Here is a 26,261-nt window from a genome sequence, read left to right on the forward strand (position 1 = left end):
GGAAAGTCCTATAAATATCAATTAAAGCTAGCTGGTCTATTGTGTCATTTAAAGCTTGTGTTTCCTTGTTAATTTTATGTTTGGATGATCTATCCATTGGTGTTAATGTGGTGTTAAAAAGTCCCCCACTATTATTGTGTTACTGTTGATTTCCTCTTTTATAGCTGTTAGCAGTTGCCTTATGTATTGAGGTGCTCCTATTTTGGGTGCATATATATTTATAATTGTTATATCTTCTTCTTGGATTGATCCCTTGATCATTATGTAGTGTCCTTCCTTGTCTCTTGTAACATTCTTTATTTTAAAGTCTATTTTATCTGATATGAGTATTGCTACTCCAGCTTTCTTTTGATTTCCATTTGCATGGAATATCTTTTTCCATCCCCTTTCAGTCTCTATGTGTCCCTAGGTCTGAAGTGGTTCTGTTGTAGACAGCATATATATGGGTCTTGTTTTTGTCTCCATTCAGTGAGCCTGTGTCTTTTGGTTGGAGCATTTAATCCGTTCACGTTTAAGGTAATTATCGATATGTCTGTTCCTATTACCATTTTCTTAATTGTTATGGGTTTGTTTTTGTAGGTCCTTTTCTTCTGTGGTGTTTCCCACTTAGAGAAGTTCCTTTAGCATTTGTTGTAGAGTTGTTTTGGTGGTGCTGAATTCTCTTAGCTTTTGCTTGTCTGTAAAGCTTTTGATTTCTCCATCAAATCTGAATGAGATCCTTGCTGGGTAGAGTAATCTTGGTTGTAGGTTCTTCCCCTTCATCACTTTATATATGTCTTGCCACTCCCTTCTGGCTTGTAGAGTTTCTGTTGAGAAATCAGCTGTTAACCTTATGGGTGTTCCCTTGTATGTTATTTGTCATTTTTCCCTTGTTGCTTTCAATAATTTTTCTTTGTCTTTAATTTTTGTCAATTTGATTACTGTGTGTCTCGGCATGTTTCTCCTTAGGTTTATCCTCCTGGGACTCTGCACTTCCTGGACTTGGGTGGCTATTTCCTTTCCCATGTTAGGGAAGTTTTCGACTATAATCTCCTCACATATTTTCTTGGGTCGTTTCTCTCTCTCTTCTCCTTCTGGGACCCCTATAATGCAAATGTTGTTGCATTTAATGTTGTCCCAGAGGTCTCTTAGGCTGTCTTCATTTCTTTTCATTCTGTTTCCTTTATTCTGTTCTGTGTCAGTGGATTCCACCATTCTGTCTTCCAGGTCACATCCATTCTTCTGCCTCAGGTATTCTGCTATTGATCCGTTCTAGTTTATTTTTCATTTAAGTTATTGTATAGTTCACTCTGTTTGTTCTTTAATTCTTCTAGGTGTTTGTTAAACATTTCTTGCATCTTCTCAATCTTTGCCTCCATTCTTTTTCCGAGGTCCTGGATCATCTTTAATACCATTATTCTGAATTCTTTTTCTGGAAGGTTGCCTGTCTCCACTTCATTTAGTTGTTTTTCCTGGGTTTTATCTTGTTCCTTCATCTGGTAGATCATCCTCTGCCTTTTCATTTTGTCTGTTTTTCTGTGAATATGGTTTCTGTTCCACAGGCTGCAGGATTGTAGTTCTTAATTCTCCTGTCTGCCCTCTGTGCGCTCTTTGCTTGACGGGTGTTTTTTGGGTGTCCCAAAGTGTCTCAAGCTGGTTGTGGTTTTCAGTTACTGCTATACTTGTATTAATGGAAGTTTGTAGAATTACTGTTAAATTGGGTGGAAATTCTGTTCTTACATATTGGTTGTGTTGTTACGATTTTAATTACTGCTTAGCTTCTTTTGAGTTCTTTGTTGGTCACCAAGCTTTTTTTTCCTTTGGAAAGTGCGACTGGGTGGGGAAGGTCTATGAAGTTGTGGTTCAATACAGATCTAGTCTAGAAGACTCTGCCACTTGTTGGCTTTGTACCCTTTGCAAAGTTATTTAGCCTACAAGATGGTGTGAAGCGGAGGCAGTGGTAGTACCCCATCAGCTGGAGTATGATATAAAATAATTCATGTAAATGCTGAGTATGATGCCTGGCACATAATCGGTGGTGGAAAAGTGATTGTGGTGAGTAGTTACTTTTATATTTAACTGCCATTCAAGAAAACATTGAGAACTCTTGCTAAAGTTGACTTTAGATTTTATGCTTTCCGTTAATCCTTTAATTAGTTTCATTTGGTTAAATTTCAATGCTAATGAGGCCAGTGTCACTGTATCCCTCAAACCACATACCCATCCTTAGCCGTTTATCCCGTAGGGGATAAGTATTGATGTGAAGAGAAGGGAAGAGGAGGATTTGGTGATGTCACATATGGCACTCGGTAAGTGCTGGGTAAAACAAAGCCATTCCCACTTAGTGCTCTTCCTATGCCAACATCTGGCCTGGTGATGGTGATGAAGGGTCATCTTTACAGAATGCTCTGTGGGCCACAGAATTTGTATTCTACTCTCTGTGTTAAATGTTTTCTATTTATTGTCTTATTTAATTTTCACAGCGACCCTAAGAGATAGGGAACATTAATGTCCCTATTTTACACTAGCAAAGACTGAGGTTTAGAATTGTGAAGTGATTGGACTGTATAGCCAGTAACTGGTAGATCTGGACTTTGAACCGAAGCAGCAGATAAGCACAAATCTGTTACCCCTGACAAACAGTTTAAAAGAGCAAGTCCTAGTGATGGTGGATCCATTGTGTCGCACAGAGCGGAGGGACAAAAATTATATCTGATGGTGTAGAACCAGCTTGGGCAGTGTTTTGGGGTGTGGGCCCGTAGCTCTGTTTTGTGTGTTCCCACATGTGCACATCCAAGGAACAAGCCGGTGGGAGGGGTTTAGACGTTCCAGGCTACTTGGAAGAGACCTCTGGGAATGACAAAGCTTAGGTGTGAATTCAAGTGCAGTTGAAAAATGAGCAACAGATTTTAGTGAATTTGCCCATGAATCTATTTCTCCAACACTTTCATTTTGTGCTGATTTTGATCCAAAGCGTGATGTAGCCAAGTGCTAATGCAGTTGTGTGTCAGAGGGAAAAGTGAGATTGCTTTTTCTGCTTATTGCTCTATTTATGCCTTTAATTTATAAGTTTAAAAAAATTTCCTTTCTGTGCTTTCTTGGTAAGGCCTGGATAATGGTAATAAAGGACACCCGTGGAAAAATTCTGGGAACCCAAATGACTCTGTATTCTCTCTTAATTCTCTAGGGACACGTAAATTGAATTGGCTCAGCAGTGAACAGAATTGATTGCAAAATCACGTCTTAGTGCAGAGGGAGCATATGAAAGCTTTCCTCACCCTCCTTTGATTTAATTAAATTGTACTCCCATCATAGCTTCTGGGTGAGGACTCATAGAATTGCAGTACCCTGTGATTTGTATCAGAGACCTACTTTCCTGCCCTGGTGTTTATCTTCAGAATCGAGCCCTGTGGTTCAAAGAATATGAAGTGTTACTTCTGTGTTAGGTGCCAGCTGGTCACGTGGGTTAGTGGTGAATGCTTCAGGCTGGAATCAGAGGCCATTCCCAGTTTCATTTTCTCTCCAACTCGTGGCAGATTCTTTCTTCCAGTGACTCACCTTCCCTAGCTGCACAGACATCTCATCACCTTTAGCGTCGTCATCATCATCATCATCATCATCATCATGTCTTATGTATCACGTGGTTAGTGGTTAAGAGCTTGGGCTTTGGAGACAGACTGTAGGAGTTTCTGTCTGTGTTCTGCCCAATTCCAGCTGCCTGACCTTGGGCAAGTGACCTAACCTCTCTAATGCCTCAGTTTTCTCATCTATATGTCAGGAATAATTAGGTTGGTGTGAGGACTAAACAAGATAAATGCATATAGAGTGCTCAGAGTGGTGTCTGACACATAATAAGGCTTTTGTCACCATCGTTTGTATTAATCCGTTATTGCTGTTGTAATTATTTTATAATGAATCTCAGATGGACCCTGATAACATAGAGTAAACGTATGTAATTTGTATTCTCTGGAAACATGCACTTGAAAACAAGTGTTCATTGGTATGGATATTTAACAAATTCTCATGCACAGTGTTCAGCAGAAACTAGTGCATCTCTGAATGAAAGTACTATAGAAAGCCAGAGGGCTCAGAAACTAGCATGTGGCCAGGTCTTAGAGTACTCTGGCTAAGCAGGATGGTTAGACTTTAGCTTAAGTTGGGTTGTTGAAACTGTGTATTAACTGATTTATTCTTCCTAGGAGCCATAATTCAGGAATTGTTGAGTGACTCATGTCCCCTTGAATCGATCCTGGAGACTTGAGTTCTGTCCTTTTAAGACAGAGGCTCTTGAGAGGCTTACTTGAAGGCATACAAACCTAAGATAACTCTACTAATCAATCCTAAGACAGAAGCCACTGCCAAAGAGACCTTTTATTTTAGGAAATTGCCCTTGTCTCTGAACCTCAGTCTGACATTAGTGGGCTGCTATGAGATCTAAAGAAGGTTTCCCCAGAACAGAGCATTTCTAAATGGCAAATCGCATGCCCTCTGCTTCTGCCAGAATGGAAGGTATTTACAAACCATAGGCTGCTGGTATGGCTTGGTAGTTGTGTGCATTTGCCACTGCCTGGAAAAGTAAATGACAGTTGGAACATCCCTACAACGGCAAGATAGACTAGTACACCACCTTCCAGCTTTGTGTCCTTGGACAAACTATGTAGCCTCTCTGGAGCTCAGGTTCCATACCTGTAAAATGGGAATAACACTAGTACCTGACCCACAGGTTGTTAAAAAGATTTGATGGTGTCACGTATGGCACTTGGTAAGTGCTGGGTAAACAAAGCCATTGCCCCTTAGTGCTGTTCCCACGCCAGCATCTGGCCTGTGTGATGGTGAGGCTGCTCCCCCACCCCGGGCCTTCCTTGTTGGGCCATGTAGTCACGCAGTCCTGGCAGGCATGGTTTGCTAGCTTCATTTCAGACTCATTCTCCTTGGCTCATTTAGCCAAACCAGACAGAGATTAATGGCCTGGCCTCGGAGGATCGGGCGGCACACGTTCCTGGTGCCTTTGGCTCATCGATATCGCCTCTCTGATTTGAGGAATGACTGGGTGTTCCGGGACTGGGCCTCCTGAGCCCCAGGAAACATGAAAAGAAAGTAATTGGCTGCAAATTCACCTCCTAGTTAAGGAGGGCTGAAAGCCCTGTATTTTGTTGTTCCTTCTGGATTTTGCCATTTAGAAACAGGAGCAGGTTTCTCTGGGATAGGAAGTTTGAATTTAATGGGAGACATGAAGTGAGCAAGGATGGCTGGAAAAAATACTTGCCCAAATATTGTCTCTTCCCCTGTGTTTCCCTCACCTACCTGTCCAATTTTAGTGCATGCCACTGACCGTGAATGGCTGGTCCTCGCTATTACGAGGCTACTCACTTTGCTCTGCAGGATTGTGCCGCTGCCTCTCTCTGCCACATCCTCATCTCCTGCCCTTCTCTGTTGTGCACTATTTGCCAAGCGCACTGGCCTTCCTCCCTCCAAAAGGCCATACCAGGACTTCCCTGGTGGCGCAGTGGTTGAGAGTCCGCCTGCCGATGCAGGGGACGCGGGTTCGTGCCCCGGTCCGGGAAGATCCCACATGCCGCGGAGCGGCTGGGCCCGTGAGCCATGGCCGCTGAGCCTGCACGTCCGGAGCCTGTGCTCCGCAATGGGAGAGGCCGCAACAGTGAGAGGCCGGCATACCGCAATAAAAAATAAAAAGGCCATACCAGGCTCACAGTCTTTTGACTCCTTTTATGCATATAAACTGATGCCTTTTCATTCATCAGACAATAATGCTTGAAGTTCAGAAACCCCTTTATTCTCATCTTTCTGACCTTCAGTAAGTGCCTGTGTGTCTTTGTAGTCTTCTTCAGGAAATGAATAATGATCATAAAATGGAGTGGTTTGTTAAATTATCTGTTTGATAATTCAAAGACCTTCTTGGCTGACTCCAAGGGGCAGGGGCAGTAGAGACCTGCAGACGGTGAGAAACGTAACCCAGTGACACAAGGCAATCGGGGGGCTGTGTTGGAACTATTGCCCAGCTCTTGACCAGCATCTCACCCATATTTCCTAGCAGGTAAAAAGTCCCCTTAGGGTGTCATGGCTCTTTTTTCAGAGATGCTTGGCTCTGTTCCTCAAAGGGTTAAATAAGTGGCTCTCAACCAACAGTGGGCATCACAATCATTTGGAATATCCTTTTTTATTTTTATTTTTTAAGTTATGACCAGTTTCATGCTGTGCCTTTTCATACCTACAGAATCATAAGCACCAAAGCAAGATTTGGGCACTATGATTTTTTTTTCTAAAGCAGAGGCTTTATTATCTTATTTAATAATGTCAGCATATCAGGGATTCGCAAACTATGGCCCACAGGCCAAATCCAGCTCACCACCTATTTTTGTATGGCCCATGAGCTCAACATGGTACTTACAGATGAACATTTGCAATTGACTTGATGATGAGAAACATTTTGAACTCTATTTAAGCTAAATGTTATCCTTCCTCTATAAAAAATTCTATTCTTCTGATTAGTCAATCTGTATTTCAAAAAATTGTACTCCTTGGAAAAGATACTCCAAGTGGTTGTACTGACCACTCTTGCCTGAGAACCAGTTCTTTAACCCCTGGATGAACCAAGCCAAGCATCTCTGAAAAGGGCCATGAAACCCTGATTTTCACCTGCTAGGAATATTATACCTGTATCTCAAAAACTTACTAAATTTTGAATTTTGTCAAGAAGAAATTGTGGAAATTTGTCTTCTCTCTTGTTTTACAAGTACCTGTATAATATCATTGATTTGACTTTTGCCTCCTGGCCTGCAAAACCTAAAATATTTACCAACCTGTCCTTTACAAGAAAAAGCTTGCCAGCTCTTTCAGTGTGTCGTTTTTTATTGGGGTACGTTCCCTTTTATGAATTCTGTAAATCATTAAAGGGTTTTCTATTGTAAAAGTAATATATTCTCCTTATAACATTCAAATTTATGGAAGTATATGAAGTAAAAAATGATTGGTCTCATTCCCCAGTGTTAGCACTTAAGAGTTTGTAATGTATCTCTGTCCACACTATGTCACGTACTAGCTGTGAGACCTTAGTTAACCTCTCTCTAAGCCTTTCAAATTCTCCATCTGTAAAACAGTGATAATAACCGTTCCTACCCAACAGAATTGTTGCATAGATAATTTGAGATAATTCATGTGAATTGCTTAGCACGTTGCCTGGTGTGCAGTTAATGCTTAATGATTTGTAACTAATTACATTTTTTTCTTCCTTTTTAGTTTATATACAAACATAAGTTTGGGGTTTTATTAAAGGAGGAATATGATTTTTTTTTTTTTAACAATAAAGTTCCAGAGGTGGTTCTGATGTGCACACACTTAAGAGCGGAAGTAAATACTGGGATGTAGGTAATTATAGAAGGGATTTCTATTTGGGGGCCAGAATTGCCTTCCATTGGTCTAGCACAAACCAGGGAAAAGGAAAAGGTAATGGTTTTCTTCAGCGAACCTGAAGGGTTCGTTGGGTAGGGTAGGGTAGTATAAAATTCACACAAGTAAATGTTATTTCTGTTTTCCAGGTCTACAACTCGAACAAAGACAGCCAGAGCGAAGGGAGTAAGTATATTGCTTGGATACTTTTCTACGGGTGGGGGTGGGCCTGGGCCTGGAGAAGTTGCTATTCTGGGGAAGAACCACCAGGAGGTGCTGTGGGCATGTTGGGTCTCCCCATTCCTCCAGTGCAGCCGAGCTACTTCTGCTCCAGTTTACGGCGTCAGTGACTCCAGGACGGTCAGTGAGCCCGACTGGCAAGGCCGTGATGACATCTTGCACTGTATAACCCTTCACACTGTACAAAGAATTTTTATGTACATTATCTCAGTTAATCCTTTGTTGTCTTAAGAATGTAGCTCCAGTCACCACTTAAAAGTCACTTAATCCGATAACACCCAGCTCCCCCAGCGCCCTGTCCTGTGGGAAGCCAGAATTGACTTTGCCTCCCTCACAGTCTCGCTCCAAGCACTGGAGAGCCAGAACCATCTTAGTGATCGCTTAGTAACTAACTCTGTGTTCCTTGTTGCCACTTTGGGGAACTAAGAGTGGAGACGAAGAACTCTGTAATAATATTCCTCTTTCCTGGGAGTGACTCTGGGCGGCCTGTGTAGAATATACAGCACATTTCCCCTGCTACTGGCTCGGAGCACTCTGGTTAATCATGATTTCCAAGGGCACCTGTAACCTTGTAAAGATGATGGGATTAAAATGAAACCGCTATTGCTAGAGTGTTTGGGCTGATTATCTCCTTGGTGCACAGGGGAAAAAACAAATTCCTTCCACGTTGCTACCAGAGTACAAAGGAAATTCTGTCCCCTTGCCTCAGATTTGCTTTGTAAGATCCACTTGGAAAAAAAATTCCAAGATAGCCCTACCGTGAATTCCAATAGTGTCAGTAAAACAGTACCTCTTCATGTGGACAAAAGGATGAGCTGTTTTTAGTGTGTGTGAAATCCATTATAGGACAGAGATTTTCTCTCTTTCATTCCTTCCAAAATACAGATTCTACCAGAAGTTTTAAATAAAATATTAAGTAATTTGGAATGGTTGCTATTGGTAGGTTAAGAGGCCTTTGGGAGAGGAAAAAACGTTTCTTTTTTTTCCTTCAGGAATTGAACAAGGGGAAATTTTTTTCAAATAAATATTCAAGGAAACAAGTCATTCCCCCCGCCCCCCGCCCGTGTCAGGTGGGATTGTTTTAGAATATCTGAAATCAACTCTGGTTAACTTGGCCTAAAATAACAGTACAATAATAATAATAATAATAACAAAGGAATACAGAAGGCCTCAGTGTAACTCACAGTAAGGTAGGAAGACCTGAAGAACCAAGGCTTGAAAACAGACCAGTTCTGGAGACCCAGGGACCAATGAGAAAGGGTCTTCTGGATGATATTTGCAGGATGATAAAGCCCTTAAACTCTTTTTTAGTCCTTACCTCACTCTTCTGAAGGTCCAGTTCCCAGGAAAGATAGCATCAAGGTGGTCTAGCTGTGGCCTACCCAGGGGAAGACAACACACCTTGATGGATGGTTTCAACAGTATTCATAAAATGGGAGCAGGGTGGTTTACCAAAGGGAGATCGGGGAAGCCACCGGGACAAGAGAGTATAGATGCCAAGCAGGGTGAAATAACAGATGCCCACACCATGTCCTAACCTGGGAGACACTTCTGTCATGAAGGACCCAGGAACTGTGGGGGCCGAGATGCATATGAATGGAGAACCAGCCCCCCCTTCACCCCACACCAAAAGTTTGCCTGTAACTTTTGACCTTACGAACCTACTTCTCTCTCCTTGAGATAAGTGCCACTAGATTTGAAAGATGACCATGACTCTACTGGTGGCCATAGCAGCTGGTTGTACTGTTTTGTAAGGCCTTTGGGGCATATGTGTCGGAAGCCTTTAAAATGTAAATATCCTTTGACCCAGTGATTTGTCCTAAAGGATAGGCTGGAGTGCAAAGATGTTTCTGTAAAAAAGTTCACTGGAGCATCGGTAATAATAGTGAAGAATTGGAGACCATCTAAATGTTCAATAGGAAGTCCATTAAAAATATCATAAAGTACTATGTAGCCTTCAAAAAGAACGAGAGATCTTGGTATATTTGCAGAAGTGGTATCCACAGTATACTGTTCATTGAGTTTTTAAAAAATTCAGGTGGTAGAACCATGCATTTATTAAAATAAATTAGTTGACTCATCTAGATACATTGATAGAAAAAAAGTCTGGAAATACATTTATCATTAAACTCTTACTCAGGATAGAGGGCAGATTATTGCGAGACACTGACCTTCTACTTTAAATATTCTGTGTACTTTGCATTGTCGACAAAGAGTATGTATTTTACAATAATGGCGATTAATAGGTAGCATTTATCGACTGCTTACTGTGTTTCAGCGTGTTTTATCCACATTAGCTCATTTAAAGCTCACAGCACTGACTGAGGTAGGTGCTTTTGACCTACTTTGTAGATTAGGAAATTGAGGTTGGTGAACTCAGGAGATATGATTTAATCTGAGTTCTGTCTGATTCTAACATCTTTGCTGTCAACCATGAGAATATTCTACCTCCCTAGGAAAAGAACGATACAGAAAGTTCTATCTTGGGAAACACAGACATTTGCAACATTTTGCTTCCGGCATCCCGTTATCCACAGGGTGCAGAGAGTTGGCTGCCTCGAGTCTCTGATGATTCTTCAATGGCTTATTACACTTTCATTTAGGAAGTGGGAAAGAAAAATGTGTTAAACATATTGCCCACTTTTCCAGGAGTACTTTTGATAGAAACAGCTTTTCTAGGGTATTGCTATTCTTTTTTTTTTTAAATAAATTTATTTATCTTTGGCTGTGTTGGGTCTTTGTTGCTGCTTGTGGGCTTTCTTTAGTTTTGGCAAGCTGGGGCTACTCTTCATTGCAGTGCACAGGCTTCTCATTGCGGTGGCTTCTCTGTTGCGGAGCACGGGCTCTAGGCGCATGGGCTTCAGTAGTTGTGGCACATGGGCTTAGTTGCTCCGCGGCATGTGGGATCTTCCTGGACCAGGGCTCGAACCCATGTCCCCTGCATTGGCAGGTGGATTCTTCAACCACTGTGCCACCAGGGAAGTCCCGGGTATTACAATTCTAAAAGATGTTCTGTTCACTGATTTCCAAGCTGGCAAAACCAGAGGACTGTTCTGGGTTGGTGCTTCCTCCCGTCCTTTGGCAGTAGGAACCCCTCTTCACATCACACAAGCCTTAGCTTTGCTTCCCCTCCCCTCCAGAGCGCTTGTCCCTTTCGTATTCCTCATGGCAGTGATTTGCAGTTTCACTGCGCTCATCGCCACAGGTGGCGCTATTGCCCAGGGTCTGATTGTTCTGCAACTCTGTTTATATGACAGTCAAAACTTTTTTAAAGGTAAGAAGTCAATCTGATAGGAATTTAAGAGCGGGACATCGCACTTTTCACCTTTAATAGCCATTTACAAATGTCTAGCATTTTCCTTTCTAGAAAATATTTTGGTGGGAATTTCAATGCCAACATTTTATCACAGAACCAGAATGTTTTCAAGAGACAGGTAGCAAAAGGGAATTTCGTTGGGGACACTTCTGAATTTGTTGCTTTTCTCTTGAAGTTTCTCTCAGGCCGTACAGTGCCTGTGGGGTATAAGACAGGACCATAAATAATGTCTGGCAGCTGCTGGTATTTTCCAAGTGGCCCAGTTGCCAGGAGAGGATGGCAGCAGATAAATACATGCACATTTCTTTGCAGAGCCTTTTTCACCTCCTCTTTCTTCTCTGTTTGGATCTCAGGTACAGTGACTGAAATAATCATAATCCCCGGTTTGTGGCACATGATCACCACAGGCCCCTCCCTTTCGCCCTTCATTCATTCGTTTATTCATTCACTCACTCCCTTTTAGTTCTTTTCCCACCTCCTATTCCTGTCCTCCCCTTCACCGTTCTAATGTGTACCTTTCAAGTGTATTCTTGGACAATGAGTATCTTTTATCTCCCTGTGGTTTTTTTTTTTTGTTTGCGGTACGCAGGTTGTGGCCTCTCCCGTTGCGGAGCACAGGCTCCGGACGCACAGGCTCAGCGGCCATGGCTCACGGGCCTAGCTGCTCCGCGTGTGGGATCTTCCCGGACTGGGGCACGAACCCGTGTCCCCTGCATCGGCAGGCGGACTCTCAACCACTGCGCCACCAGGGAAGCCCAATTGTAGATATTTTAAATATATCTTCCCATTTTGCTATCTGACAATTAATATTATGTGTGATATCCTTCCTTGAGTATAAAGTCTTACTTTTTATATATTCAAAAAAATTTTTGCCTTCTGGTTTACAATTTTCAAGTTGTGTTTTGAAAAAGGCCTTTCTGACCCATGTCACAAAGATATGCACCTACATTTTCTTTTATTGGCTTCATGATTTTGTTTTTCACAGTTTGGTTTCTAATCCATCTGATACCATTGTATATGGTGTTTCATGAAGATTCAGTTTTGTTTTTATCCACATGAAAAGCCAGTTTTCCCAACAACATCTACCAAGCTATCCATTCTCACCCTCTTTGACTTGTGATACCAGCTTTATTTGTTAAGTTTGCACATCTGAGCTCTGTCTCTGAGCTCTTTATTTCCTTGGTCTGTCTGTTCTTGTGCTAATACCTCTCCAGTTTTAATATGAAGACTTTGAGGCAGATCTTAATAGCTAGTAGTTTAAGTCTCCTCTCTTTACTCTCCTTTTTAAGGGTTGACATAGCTGAATGTGGACCTTTATCCTTTTATATAAATTCTAGCTTAAGTTTGATAAGTTCCTCAAAAATTTAAAATTTTCATTTTGGATTGCATTGAAGTGTACAGGTTAATTTGTGGAAAAATGACACTTTAAAAAATATTAGTAATGGTTTAATCATTGAATGTTGTTTCTCACAGTATGCTTTACAAGTAACAAATATTTTTTAAAATGAAAAAAAAATTATTGAAGTATAGTTGATTTACAGTATTGTGTTAGTTTCAGGTGTACAGCAAATTGATTCAGTTATACATATATATTCTTTTTCAGATTCTTTTCCATTATCGGTTATTACTAGATACTGGATATAGTAGTTCCCTGTGCTGTATATTAAATCCTTGTTGCTTATCTATTTTACATATAGAAGTATCTGTTAATCACACTCCTAATTTATCCCTCCCCCACCTTTCCCCTTTGGTGACCATAGTTTTGTTTTCTGTGTCTGTGAGTCTGTTTCTGTTTTGTAAATAAATTCATTTGTATTATTTTTTAGATTCCACATATAAGTGATATAATATTTGTCTTTCTCTGTCTGATTTACTTCACTTAGTATGAGTCTGATAGTCTCTAGGTCCTTTCATGTTGCTGCAAATGACTATTTTTTATGGCTGAGTAATATTCCATTGTGTATATATACTCCTTCTTTATCCATTCATCTGTCAGTTGACAGGTTGCTTCCATGTCTTGGCTATTGTAAATAGTGCTGCTATGAACATTGGGGTGCATGTATCTTTTCGAATTAGAGTTTTTGTCTTTTCCAGATATATGCCCAGGAGTGACATTCCTGGATCATACGGTAGCCCTATTTTTAGTTTTTTAAGGAGGCTCCATGCTGTTCTCCATAGTGGCTGCACCAATTTACATTCCCACCAGTAGTGTAGGAGGGTTCCCTTTTCTCCACACTCTCTCCAGCATTTATTTTTTGTAGACTTTTTGATGATGGTCATTCTGACTGGTGTGAGGTGATACGTCATTGTAGTTTTGATTTGTATTTTCTCTAATAATTAATGGTGTGGAGCATCTTTTCATATGCCTGTTGGCTGTCTGTATGTCTTTTTAAAATTTTTTATTATTTATTTATTTTATTTTATTTTATTTTTTACTTATTTTTTTTGCGGTACTCGGGCCTCTCACTGCTGTGGCCTCTCCCATTGCGGAGCACAGGCTCCGGACGCACAGGCTCAGCGGCCATGGCTCACGGGCCCAGCCGCTCCGCGGCATGTGGGATCTTCCCAGACCGGGGCACGAACCCACCTCCCCTGCAACGGCAGGCGGACTCTCAACCACTGCGCCACCAGGGAAGCTCTATTTTTATGTTTTATTTTTGGCTGCATTGGGCCTTCGTTGCTGCACACGGGGGCTACTCTTTGTTGCGGTGCACAGGCTTCTCATTGCGGTGGCTTCTCTTGTTGCGGAGCACGGGCTCTAGGCGCACAGGCTTCAGTAGTTGCAGCTCGCGGGCTGTAGAGCACAGGCTCAGTAGTTGTGGCGCACGGGCTTAGTTGCTCCGTGGCATATGGGATCTTCCCGGACCAGGGATCAAACCTGTGTCCCCTGCATTGGCAGGCAGATTCTTAACTGCTGCGCCACCAGAGAAGTCCCTATCTGTATGTCTTATTTGGAGAAATGTCTATTTAGAAATGTTCTAACTTCATTGGTTTACATACAGCTGGGAAAATTGACACTTTTATAAGTCACCTCCTTCAAGAGCTTTGAATGTCTTTCCATTTATTCAGACATTTACTTTTCTGCCTAGAAGTCTTCTGTTTTCTTGGTTAGGTTAATCCCTACATACTAAATTCAAAAACCGATCTGCTATTTTTGGCAGTCATATGAGCTGCTCAACCGTGGATCCGGCTGCCATCAGGACCCTTACCTTGCTTTGTTTCTGGAATGTCAGGAATATACATCAGTGACACTGAGTTTTCTCTAGTTGGTCAAATTCTTACCCAGTAGTGGAGGGAAGGGAAAAGATGGGAGTAAGAATAGACAGAGAAGAAGAAAGTCTGGTTTGTTGCTTCCTAAGCTTCTTTACTGAGGTGATCACACCAGTGTCAATCATTCTAAACGGCAAATGACTGTCGTTGATTTTCCCCTTTATTATTACAAAGAACAGGACTCTTCCCTGGGCAGGGACCCCTCCTCTTCCCATCTTACCCTTTGCCACCTTAATGTGTATCTCCTGAGTCTACATGTCCTGTTTTCTTGCTTTACGTTGGCTGCAGTTGTGAGATTTACTCCCCAAAGGCTCTATGAGAATTGGTTCATTCTCCTTTGACATGAGCCCAGGTCAGAAGCAGAAGGGGGAGCTAGGAAGGGACCTATTCTCAGCCCCGCTGCTGTGGTCCTGTAGTCCCACCTGAGAGACAGTTGGGAAGCTGAGAACTTGTCAGAGAGGGTACACAGTCCGGTGCATGAGAGCAAGGGAAAGGCAGGCTTTTCTAGGGTGAGTTCGTCTTTACCAAGTTTGAAGTTTTAAATAATAAATGTCACCGCCAGCTTAGCTCTGAAAAGATTAGCTTGTTTACAGAAATGCTGCTCTTCCGCTGCTTTGCCAGCTGTTTGGAGACTGACAGACTGAGACAGAGAGGGATGTCTCCTAATCTTGGCTTCTAGTGCCACTTCCCTTACTGTGAGTATTAACTCGAATTCCATGGGTCAGTCGGGTCATTTAAAAGGAATATGCCCGAGTTGCCCTAGGTGTGCCTTGTCACACACTGTTGGCCCCAGCGGGCTTTTCAGAAGAATATTGCAGCCATTTTCTCTGCTTCCTACTCTTGTTGAACATGTTCTTTGCATCGACCTGAACCTCTCACTAGACTTAACTGTAGGAGTCCAGGCTTCATTCAACTAATACCTCTTGGAATTCTTAAGGACCATGGCGCTGGGTGACATGAGTACTGAGGGGTGAGGACACCAACCAGCTTTACAGTTGCCTCTACCTTTAAGGAGTATATGGTCTGCTGATGGGGTTAAGACCCCTGGGAGATGATAGACCGATGGCCCATCACACGTGTGTGTGTGTGTAGTACCTGTGCTCTCTGCAGATGCACTCATGTGCAGACAGGTGCCCACAGCCAACTGGAATGGGCTTCAGTCTAGGCTAGAAAGGCTTAAAAAGTGCCCTCCCTTCTCTCCAGAAGAAGGAAATATAATTCTTCCTCTTTGCTTCCCAGTCTTAATTCCTTCATTCCTTCCAGTTTGTCTTTTATTTATTTTTTTATACAGCAGGTTCTTATTAGTTATCCATTTTGTACATATTTATTTTATTTTTAGCTACGTTCGGTCTTCGTTGCTGCGCTTGGGCTTTCTCTAGCTGTGGTGAGTAGGGGCCACTCTTCGTTGGGGTGCACGGGCTTCTCATTGCGGTGGCTTCTCTTGTTGCAAAGCACAGGATCTAGGTGCACAGGCTTCAGTAGTCGTGGCTCGCAGGCTCTAGAGCACAGGCTCAGTAGTTGTGGCACACGAGCTTAGTTGCTCCGCGGCATGTGTGATCTTCCCGGACCAGGGCTCGAACCTGTGTCCCCTGCATTGGCAGGCGGATTCTTAACCACAGTGCCACCAGGGAAGCCCAGTATGTTTTCTTAATATAATCACTCCTATGCATTTTTAAATAGCTGAGATTATTTTTTATGGTTTTCTTTTTAATTTAATTTAGTTTATTTTTTATACAGCATGTTCTCAGTCATCCATTTTATACAGCATGTTCTCAGTCATCCATTTTATATACATCAGTGTGCACATGTCAATCCCAATCTCCCAATTCATCACACCACCACCACGCCACACCACTTTCTCCCCTTGGTGTCGGTATGTTTGTTCTCTACATCTGTGTCTCAATTTCTGCCCTGCAAACCGGTTCATCTGTACCATTTTTCTAGGTTCCACATATATGCGTTAATATACGATATTTGTTTTTCTCTTTCTGACTTACTTCACACTGTATGACAGTCTCTAGATCCATCCACGTCTCTACAAGTGACCCAATTTCGTTACTTTGTATGGCTGATTAATATTCCATTGTATATAAGTACCACATCTTCTTTATCCATTCATCTGTCGATGGGCATTTAGGTGGCTTCCATGACCTGGCTGTTGTAAATAGTGCTGCAGTGAACTTTGGGGTTTATGTGTCTTTTTGAATTATGGTTTTCTCTGGGTATATGCCCAGTAGTGAAATTGCTGGGTCATATGGTAACTCTATTTTTAGTTTTTTAAGGAACCTCCATACTGTTCTCCATAGTAGCTGTATCAATTTACATTCCCACCAAGAGTGCCAGAGGATTCTTTTTTCTCCACACCCTCTCCAGCATTTGTTGTTTATAGATTTTCTGATGATGCCCATTCTAAATGGTGTGAGGTGATACCTCATTGTAGTTTAGATTTGCATTTCTCTAATAATTAATGATGTTGACCAGCTTTTCATGTGCTTCTTGGCCATTTGTTTGTCTTCTTTGGAGAAACGTCTATTTAAGTCTTCTGCCCATTTTTTGATTGGGTTGTTTGCTTTTTTAATATTGAGCTGCATGAGCTATGTATATACTTTGGAGATTAATTCTTTGTTGATTTGTCTGCAAATATTTTCTCCCATTCTGAGGGTTGTCTTTTCGTCTTGTTTGTAGTTTCCTTTGCTTTGAAAAACGTTTTAAGATTCACTAGGTCCCCTTTGTTTATTTTTGTTTTTATTTCCATTACTCTAGGAGGTGGATCAAAAAATATCTTGCTGTGATTTATGTCAAAGATTGTTCTTCCTATATTTTCCTCTAAGAGTTTTATAGTGTCCAGTCTTAAATTTAGGTCTCTAATCCATTTTGAGTTTATTTTTGTGTATGGTTTTAGGGAGTGTTCTAATTTCATTCTTTTACATGTAGCTGTCCAGTTTTCCCAGCACCACTTATTGAAGAGCCTGTCTTTTCTCCATTGTATGTCCTTGCCTCCCTTGTCATAGATTAGTTGACCACAGGTGCGTGGGTTTACTCGGGGCTTTCTATCCTGTTCCATTGATCTATTTTTCTGTTTTTGTGCTAGTACCATATTGTCTTGATTACTGTAGCTTTGTAGTATAGTCTGAAGTCAGGGAGTCTGATTCCTCCAGCTCTGTTTTTTTCCCTCAAGACGGCTTTGGCTATTCGGGGTCTTTTGTGTCTCCATACACATTTTAAGATTTTTTATTCTAGTTCTGTAAAAAATGCCATTAGTATTTGATAGGGATTGCATTGAATCTGTAGATTGCTTTGGGTAGTATAGTCATTTTCACAGTATTAATTCTTTCAATCCAAGAACATGGTACTTCTCTCCATCTGTTGGTTACATCTTTAATTTCTTTCAGCAGTGCCTTATAGTTTTCTGCATACAGGTCTTTTGTCTCCGTACATAGGCTTATTCCAAGGTATTTTATTCTTTTTGTTGCAGTGGTAAATGGGAGTGTTTCCTTAATTTCTCTTTCAGATTTTTCATCATTAGTGTATAGGAATGCAAGAGATTTCTGTGCATTAATTTTGTATCCTGCAACTTTACCAAATTCATTGATTAGCTCTAGTAGTTTTCTGGTAGCATCTTTAGGATTCTCTATGTATAGTATCATGTCATCTGCAAACAGTGACAGTTTTACTTCTTTTCCAATTTGTATTCCTTTTATTTCTTTTTCTTCTCTGTTTGCCATGGCTAAGACTTCCAAAACTATGTTGAATAATAGTGGCATGAGTGGACATCCTTGTCTTGTTCCTGAATTTAGAGGGAATGCTTTCAGTTTTTCACCATTGAGAATGATATTTGCTGTGGGTTTATTATGTTGAGGTAGGTTCCCTCTATGCCCACTTTCTGGAGAGTTGTTATCATAAATGGGTGTTGAATTTTGTCAAAAGCTTTTTCTGCATCTATTGAGATGATCATATGGTTTTTCTTCTTCAGCTTGTTAATATGGTGTATCACATTGATTGATTTGCGTATATTGAAGAATCCTTGCATCTCTGGGATAAATCCCACTTGATCATGGTGTATCATCCTTTTAATGTGTTGTTGGATTCTGTTGGCTAGTATTTTGTTGAGGATTTTTGCATCTATATTCATCAGTGATATTGGTCTGTAATTTTCTTTTTTTGTGATATCTTTGTCTGGTTTTGGTATCAGGGTGATGGTGGCCCCATAGAATGAGTTTGAGAGTGTTCCTTCCTTCACAATTTTTTAGAAGAAATTAAGAGGGATGGGTGTTAGCTCTTCTCTAAATGTTTGATAGAATTCACCTGTGAAGCCATCTGGTCCTGGACTTTTGTTTGTTGGAAGATTTTTAATCACACTTTCAATTTCATTACTTGTGATTGGTCTGTTCATATTTTCTATTTCTTCCTGGTTCAGTCTTGGAAGGTTATACCTTTCTAAGAATTTGTCCATTTCTTCCAGGTTGTCCTTTTTTTTTTTTTTTTTTTGCGGTACGCGGGCCTCTCACTGCTGTAGCCTCTCCCGTTGCGGAGCGCAGGCTCACGGGCCATGGCTCATGGGCCTAGCCGCTCTGCGGCATGTGGGATCTTCCCAGACCACGGCACGAACCCGTGTCCCCTGCATCGGCAGGCTGACTCTCAACCACTGTGCCACCACGGAAGCCCTAGGTTGTCCATTTTATTGGCATAGAGTTCCTTGTAGTAGTGTTAGGATGCCTTTTATTTCTGCAGTGTCTGTTGTAACTTCTCCTTTTTCATTTCTAATTTTATTTATTTGAGTCCTCTCCCTCTCTTTCTTGATGAGTCTGGCTAATGGTTAATCAATTTTGTTTATCTTCTCAAAGAACGAGCTTTTAGTTTTATTGATCCTTGCTATTGTTTTCTTTGTTTTTATTTCATTTATTTCTGCTCTGATCTTTATGATTTCTTTCCTTCTGCTAACTTTGGGTTTTGTTCATTCTTCTTCCTCTAGTCCCTTTAGGTGTAAGGTTAGATTGTTTATTTGAGATTTTTCTTGTTTCTTGAGATAGGCTTGTATTGCTATAAACTTCTCTCTTGGAACTGCTTTTCCTGCATCCCATAGGTTTTGGATCGTCGTGTTTTCATTGTCATTTGTCTCTAGGTATTTTTTGATTTCCTCTTTGATTTCTTCAGTGATCTCTTGGTTATTTAGTAATGTATTGTTTAACCTCCATTTGTTTCTATTTCTTACAGATATTTTTCCTGTAATTGATATCTGCTCTTACAGTGTTGCGGTCTGAAAAGATACTTGATATGATTTGAATTTTCTTGTATTTACCAAGGCTTGATTTGTGACACAAGCTATTATCTATCCTGGAGAATGTTCCATGAGCACTTGAGAAGAAGGTGTATTCTGTTGTTTTTGGATGGAATGTCCTGTAAATATCAATTAAGTCCATCTTGTTTAATGTATCAGTTAAACCTTGTGTTTTCCTTATTTATTTTCATTTTGGCTGATCTGTCTACTGGTGTAAGTGAGATGTTAAAGTCCCCCACTATTATTGTGTTACTGTCGATTTCCTTTTTTATAGCTGTTAGCAGTTGTCTTATGTATTGAGGTGCTCCTATTTTGGGTGCATATATATTTACAATTGTTGTATCTTCCTCTTGGATTGATCCCTTGATTATTATGTAGTGTCCTTCCTTGTCTGTTGTAACATTCTTTATTTTAAAGTCTATTTTATCTGATACGAGTATTGCTACTCCAGCTTTCTTTTGATTTCCATTTGCATGGAATATCTTTTTCCATCCCCTCACTTTCAGTCTGTATGCGTCCCTAGGTCTGAAGTGCTTCTCTTGTAGACAGCATATATATGGGTCTTGTTTTTGTCTCCATTCAGCGAGCCTGTGTCTTTTGGTTGGAGCATTTAATCCATTCACGTTTAAGGTAATTATCAATATGTATGTTCCTATTACCATTTTCCTAATTGTTAAGGGTTTGTGTTTTATGTTCTTTTCTTCTGTGGTGTTTCCCACTTAGAGAAGTTCCTTTAGCATTTGTTGTAGAGCTGTTTTGGTGATGCTGAATTCTCTTAGCTTTTGCTTGTCTGTAAAGCTTTTGATTTCTCCGTCAAATCTGAATGAGATCCTTGCTGGGTAGAGTAATCTTGGTTGTAGGTTCTTCCCCTTCATCACTTTAAATATGTTATGCCACTCCCTTCTGGCTTGTACAGTTTCTGCTGAGAAATCAGCTGTTAACCTTATGGGCGTTCCCTTGTATTTTATTTGTCGTTTTTCCCTTGTTGCTTTCAATAATTTTTCTTTGTCTTTAATTTTTGTCAATTTGATTACTGTGTGTCTCGGTGTGTTTCTCCTTAGGTTTATCCTCCTGGGACTCTCTGCACTTCCTGGCCTTGGGTGCCATTTCCTTTCCCATGTTAGGGAAGTTTTCTACTATAATCTCTTCAAATATTTTCTTGGGTCCTTTCTCTCTCTCTTCTTTTTCTGGGACCCCTATAATGCGAATGTTGTTGCATTTAATATTGTCCTAGAGGTCTCTTAGGCTGTCTTCATTTCTTTTCATTCTTTTTTCTTTATTCTGTTCCACGGCAGTGAATTCCACCATTCTGTCTTCCAGGTCACTTATCCATTCTTCTGCCTCAGTTATTCTGCTGTTGATTCCTTCTAGTGTATTTTTCATTACAGTTATTGTATTGTTCTTCTCTGTTTGTTTGTTCTTTAATTCTTCTAGGTCTTTCTTAAACATTTCTTGCATCTTCTCGATCTTTGTCTCCATTCTTTTTCCGAGGTTCTGGATCATCTTCACTATCATTATTCTTAATTCTTTTTCTGGAAAGTTGCCTATCTCCACTTCATTTAGTTGTTTTTCCTGGGTTTCATCTTGTTCCTTCATCTGGTAGACAGCCCTCTGCCTTTTCATCTTGTCTGTCTTTCTGTGAATGTGGTTTTTGTTCCACAGGCTGCAGGATTGTAGTTCTTCTTGCTTCTACTGTCTGCCCTCTGGTGGATGAGGCTATCTAAGAGGCTTGTCCCTTCCAGTTTGTTTTTAACCTAGTACTTTGGCAGCAAACCTTTGTATTTGCATAATGCTCAAGAACCCACTGCAGTTTGCCAACTTGTCATTCACAGTGGCAGTGAGGGGAAGAGCAGTGACAGGAGAAAGTTTGCAAAGTTGGAAGAAGGATTAGTTATCTGTAGGGTGCAGACATTGAATATCTGAACCTCATTCCTAAGGGGGTTGGCAGTGTTGTATTTTTGCTTATTATAAAAATATTATGAACTCTTTGTGGAATATAAAGGAAATTGTAAGGATTTTCAAAAATTCAGTAAAACTCATCAATAATATCATCCCCAGAGATACTTCTTTTCTTCCTTGCCTTTTTTTTCATGATGTCTTATATTTATTTTGCGAATGTCAATATGTATTTTGACTTAATTGACATTGTACTGAATATGCTGTTGCGATTCTGCTTTTAAAAAGTCTCAAGCATTATCCCAGTTGATGAAACCTGTTTATAATAATAAAACATACAAATATGTTATATTATAAATATTATATATTTATTTATTACAAATATGTTTATAATAATAAAAAATACAAATAATAAAACCGTTATTATTTGTAATGGTTGTTGAATGATCTGTCATAATTTTACATCCTAATTTTTTGAACCATTTCCTGTCAGTGGTCTTGAATGTCCTTTGCAGAGTTTTTCTTTTACCAATGCCATCAGGCTGAGCATCCTTGTGCATCAGTCTTTGTGCATATTTCAGGTTATTTCCTGTGGGAAGGTCCTGCTGGGTGGACTGGGAGAGCTTTTGTTTCCGTGAAGGGTACCGTTTGATGGTGCAGATTATCGTGCGGGCCCACTGGCCATGGAGCTGCAGGTCAGTGCTGGGCCTCTCTAAGCTTCTGTTTCATCGTCTGTAAATGGGGGTAAATCACAACCCCTACCTCATAGCCTTGCTGTGAGGATAACAACTCAGCACATTATCTGGCCTATTAGTGAATAAGTGCCTAATTACCGTTGTTGTTATCCTTATTGTTATCTGGTCATGCCTCTCCCATATGAGGAGGAAAGAGCACACTGGATTGGCTGAACTGCTTCTGAGGGGAGCAGGGGAGGAGAACGAAGGGCAGCAGCCAACACCCGTGCTGATTCGGGCTTGATGCCTTATGTTAATTCACTGAATCCTCTCGACTGCATTTTTCAAAGTGGGGTGTGTGCACTGCTGGTGATACCCAAGATCATTTTGGATAGGACTGGACAAACATTTTCAGTTGCCATTTAAATTTATATATTTATTTAATGTGTATTGGTGGCAAGGGACACAAGTAAACATACCCCCGCCCTCCACCCCAGTTTTCTAAATGGTACTGCTTAGCGCCAGGGGTGGGCTTTTTCAGGAAAGGGCCAGATTTTCAGATTTGCGGTACTGTTTAGCTCTGCTATGGTGGTGTGAATGCAGCCGTAGACAATATGGAAACAAAGGGGGTGGCTCTGTTTACAAAACAGGCAGTGGTGAAGTTGGCCCATGGGCTATAAGTTTGTTAACCGTTAGCGTAATACAAACATAGGTTTTTAAATATTAGTCTATTCAAGACAGCATGAGGTTGTGGCAGGGAGCTTGAGTGTGGTACATGGATGGGTACCGTTCGCAGAAACGCTTTTCACAGGTGAGTTGCAAGTGAGCAAACAAGCTTAAAGAAGTCAAGGTACCAGAGTTGAGAAGTGGTAGAGCTGATGTTCAAACCAGAGTCTGCCTGATTGCCAGCATCATTTCCCCCGCTATTCTTGATATGCATGAGATCTTTGCTCTGCCATGCCATCTGTCCTTGTGTGGCCAACCCCTTGGGGCTGGAAGGAGTTTCATCATCAGTCTCCAATACCTAACCCACCTGGCTCTTTGAGGGGCCATCCCGTGTTCCTTCTTAGTGAGCCTCCTCTTGAGAGCCATCTGTTGCTCCTCACATGTCACGCATGATGCTGGGAGAGCCAGAGTCACATGTTTCAGTGACTTGAGCTTCCCAGGTACAGGACTGTAACATGACGCACTACTCTCCCATGGGCCTTTGACAACACAACCAAAGCTGCTTTATATGTTGTTTCTGTTACACATGCTCGTTCTTTCGGCCGTTATTCAGGTCAGACTCTCTGATGGTGCTGGGTCAAGGATTTTCTTTTTTCATGAGGACAAGATTGAGCACTGGGGGAGGAGATGGGAAGGGCATCATTACCTTTGCTCTGCTTCCCCATTGCCCTGCCTGTGGTGTCTGCATTCCCTTCATCTCTCTGCCTCAGCTTCCCTTGATCTGTAAAACAGAAAAAGAGATTGAGTCTTGAAGCTCACATGGGAAGGCTTGACGGGATCACATGGGTCACTCTTTTTAAAATGTTCTAAAGCCTTCAGCCATCGCTAAAAGTCCAGCAGTCTCATGAAAGCAACGAAGGGCAGGAAAGAGGCTTTTCTTTTGCCTTTTGCTTCCAGTTGCCTTCAGTCTTTTGCTGTGAGAACACCCACAGTTGAGAGGCCGGGGAAGGCAGCCACGGGTAACCAGGATCCCTATGGGATCAGAGCCATCCAGCGGCTGCCAGGTCTCCACTGGTCGATGCCTTATAAATAGAACATTTCCCCTCTTAAACCTGGGAAGGATAGACGGCATTAGTGGGCATGGCAGCCTGGCCTCCTGTGCGCTGGCCCACGAGGCAGTCAGCTGAGGGCACCTTCCCCTCCAGGTTTTTTTCCGCGCCTGCCAGGCCAGGCTGATAGAAGACAGGTGCTCACTCCTTCCCTGGCCTGTGTTCCCTTCCCACTGCCCCCAGCCCCTCTCGGCCCTTCTTTCTCCTTTCCCCTCCATGGCAGGTTTCCTTAACCACCACTTTCGTCTCCTGAGCCACAGTCAGGGGAGATGGCCTCATTCTATCTCCCCAAGTGCTGACCCCCTGCACCCTGCTTTTCCTTATGAGTTGTGTGCACGGCACAGCTGGTTGCTGTGGCCCTTGTGGCGTGGCAACACCCCAGCTTGAGTGTGCTGGGGTCTAGCAAGAGAGGAAGGAGAAGGAACGGGTTGTTGTCTCAGAGATACTATTCTTTGGGTTCCCGGCCGTTTTGTTGGGTGACACCCCATCCCCCAAGGACATGGCTGGCTGTGGTGCTCCTCAGACTTACCTGGACAGTCCAGAGCCTTTCTGCTTGTCCTAGAGGACACTTCACAAATCCATCCTCTCCTCAGCCAACTTTAGGCTGACAGATGCAGCCAGTGTGTGACCTTGCTGTGGCCTAACATCCCCTTCCGCTCAGTGGTGTGGGCTCTGGACAGACAGCAGGCTGCCGCCTGGCAGGTGCCAGCTGCCCCTTGGCATCCCAGTTTGGGCTTCAGCCAAGCAACAGTGAGCAGGTCCCTGGTGGCATCTTTAACTCTTAAAGCCCAGTGTAAGGGCTGTTGAGACAGAGACTGAAAGATTTTCCCCACTGCCACCAAGCGCAGGCTCTTGATTAATGATATCATTAATGGTAAACATTATCGTTAGCACATACTCTGTAGGGGGCAACGTGCTCAGTGTCTGACCTACATTATATTATTTGATCTTTGTAAGAACCCTATGAGACAGATGGTAGTATTGACCCCATTTTCAGATGAGAAAACTGAGGCTTCATCCTAAGTGCAAACTTGTGGTTACTCAAGATCATTCCTTCCGACCCTAATCAGTGTTCAGAGTGTGCAACTCCCATTCAACATGTAGGATTTAGTGGAGGCTATCAAGTACTGTTGCCCACAGCGGAGGGGCGTGGGGGAACAGTGAGTAATGGTTGGGAACCTTGGCTCTAGAGTATTATTACACGCATGCGTTGGAATCCCAGCCTCGTGGCCTGCTGAGTGTGTGGCCTTGGGAAATTAATTTCTCCAGGCCTCGGTTTCTTTATCTGTAAAATGAGGATACTTTTACCGCCTACATCATTGGTTTGTTGAGAGGATCCAGTGGGATTAGAATGGAAATTCTTAAATCAGTGGTGCCTGGTATTCTAAGCAGTCATTAAATGTTGCCCTCTGCTGTTATTATCAATAACATCATCGTTATCCGAAACCAGAGGCTATTTTTATGAAAGCCCGACACTGGACAGTTTCTCTGAGAGTTCCTCAGAGTGCCTTCACAGACATTGCTTTATTTGATTTCTACCATGCCTGATCTTCGAGATGAGGAAAAGGGTCAGAGAGGTGATGTATGCCCATGTCATACAACTTCATGGTGACTCCAGGTGCAGTTCTTAGGCCTCAGATTCTGAATGGATCTCTTTCCCTGCCTTTTATTGCCTCAGAGTTTGTTGTGATCAAAAAATAGCTAAACTGTTCCTAGGGCAGATAAGATGGGAGGATGGTTAGGTAGAGGCCGGAAAGGGATCTAGCTGGACAGAGGCAATTGGTTTTCCACTTGAAACACTTCCACCTTTGGAAAGCTGGCGGTGATCTCTATTGGTTGAGAAATCAGTGCACAGCCACCCAGGCCTCAAGGCAGAAAGGAATTGAGGCCACTGGACTGTAATTCATTCTCAGATGTCCAGAGTCCCAGGTAGGCGACAAATGGTCCTGATTAAGATGGTTCGCATTACCCAGGCTTGTGTGAAGCTGTGCTCCTTCGCTGCTATCCTGATTAGGAATTTTAAGGGGGACTAGGAGATTGCAGATGTAAAAGCCCACAAGGAAACAGTCCTCCCTACCCCACCCCTCCAAGCTGATCTGCAGGCCTCAGCCTGTACTGTGCAAGAGCCCGGACGCAGCCACTTTGGCTGCCTGTGTCTGGCTGAGAACTGGAACAATTTACAGCTGTCTTCGAGCCTCCGTTGACTCAGGCTGAGAGCTGGCAGGTTTATTCCAGGCCAGGCAGGGATTTCATCTCTCCTCCTGCTCCCTATTCTACTTGCTTTAGTCTCAGTCCCTCTCAGCTTATTTTTTCTTTATGTGTGTCCCCAGAAACCATGAAAAAGAAGATAGGTTCCTGTGTAGGTGGTTAGCTAGGGAAGAAAATTCTGATTGGTGGCATTCATGCATAGAGGCCGGGGGATGAAT

General features: G+C 42.0%; 1 protein-coding gene across 5 annotated transcripts in view; it reads left to right on the forward strand.

Annotated features, from left to right (window-relative positions):
* Nucleotides 1–26,261, forward strand: part of ARHGAP26 (Rho GTPase activating protein 26) — a 484,293-nt gene that overhangs the window by 240,265 nt on the left and 217,767 nt on the right. For all 5 annotated transcript variants that reach the window (XR_002174220.3, XM_019924624.3, XM_019924626.3 and 2 more), the window contains exon 12: nucleotides 7,536–7,572. Coding sequence is in view for 4 of the 5 variants with exons in the window: in XM_019924624.3 (XP_019780183.1) it covers nucleotides 7,536–7,572 (37 nt within the window). In the remaining variant the exon portion in view is untranslated. The remainder of the gene's footprint in view (nucleotides 1–7,535; nucleotides 7,573–26,261) is intronic.

This window comes from Tursiops truncatus, chromosome 3, assembly GCF_011762595.2.
Source record: "Tursiops truncatus isolate mTurTru1 chromosome 3, mTurTru1.mat.Y, whole genome shotgun sequence".
Taxonomy (NCBI): Eukaryota; Metazoa; Chordata; class Mammalia; order Artiodactyla; family Delphinidae; genus Tursiops; species Tursiops truncatus.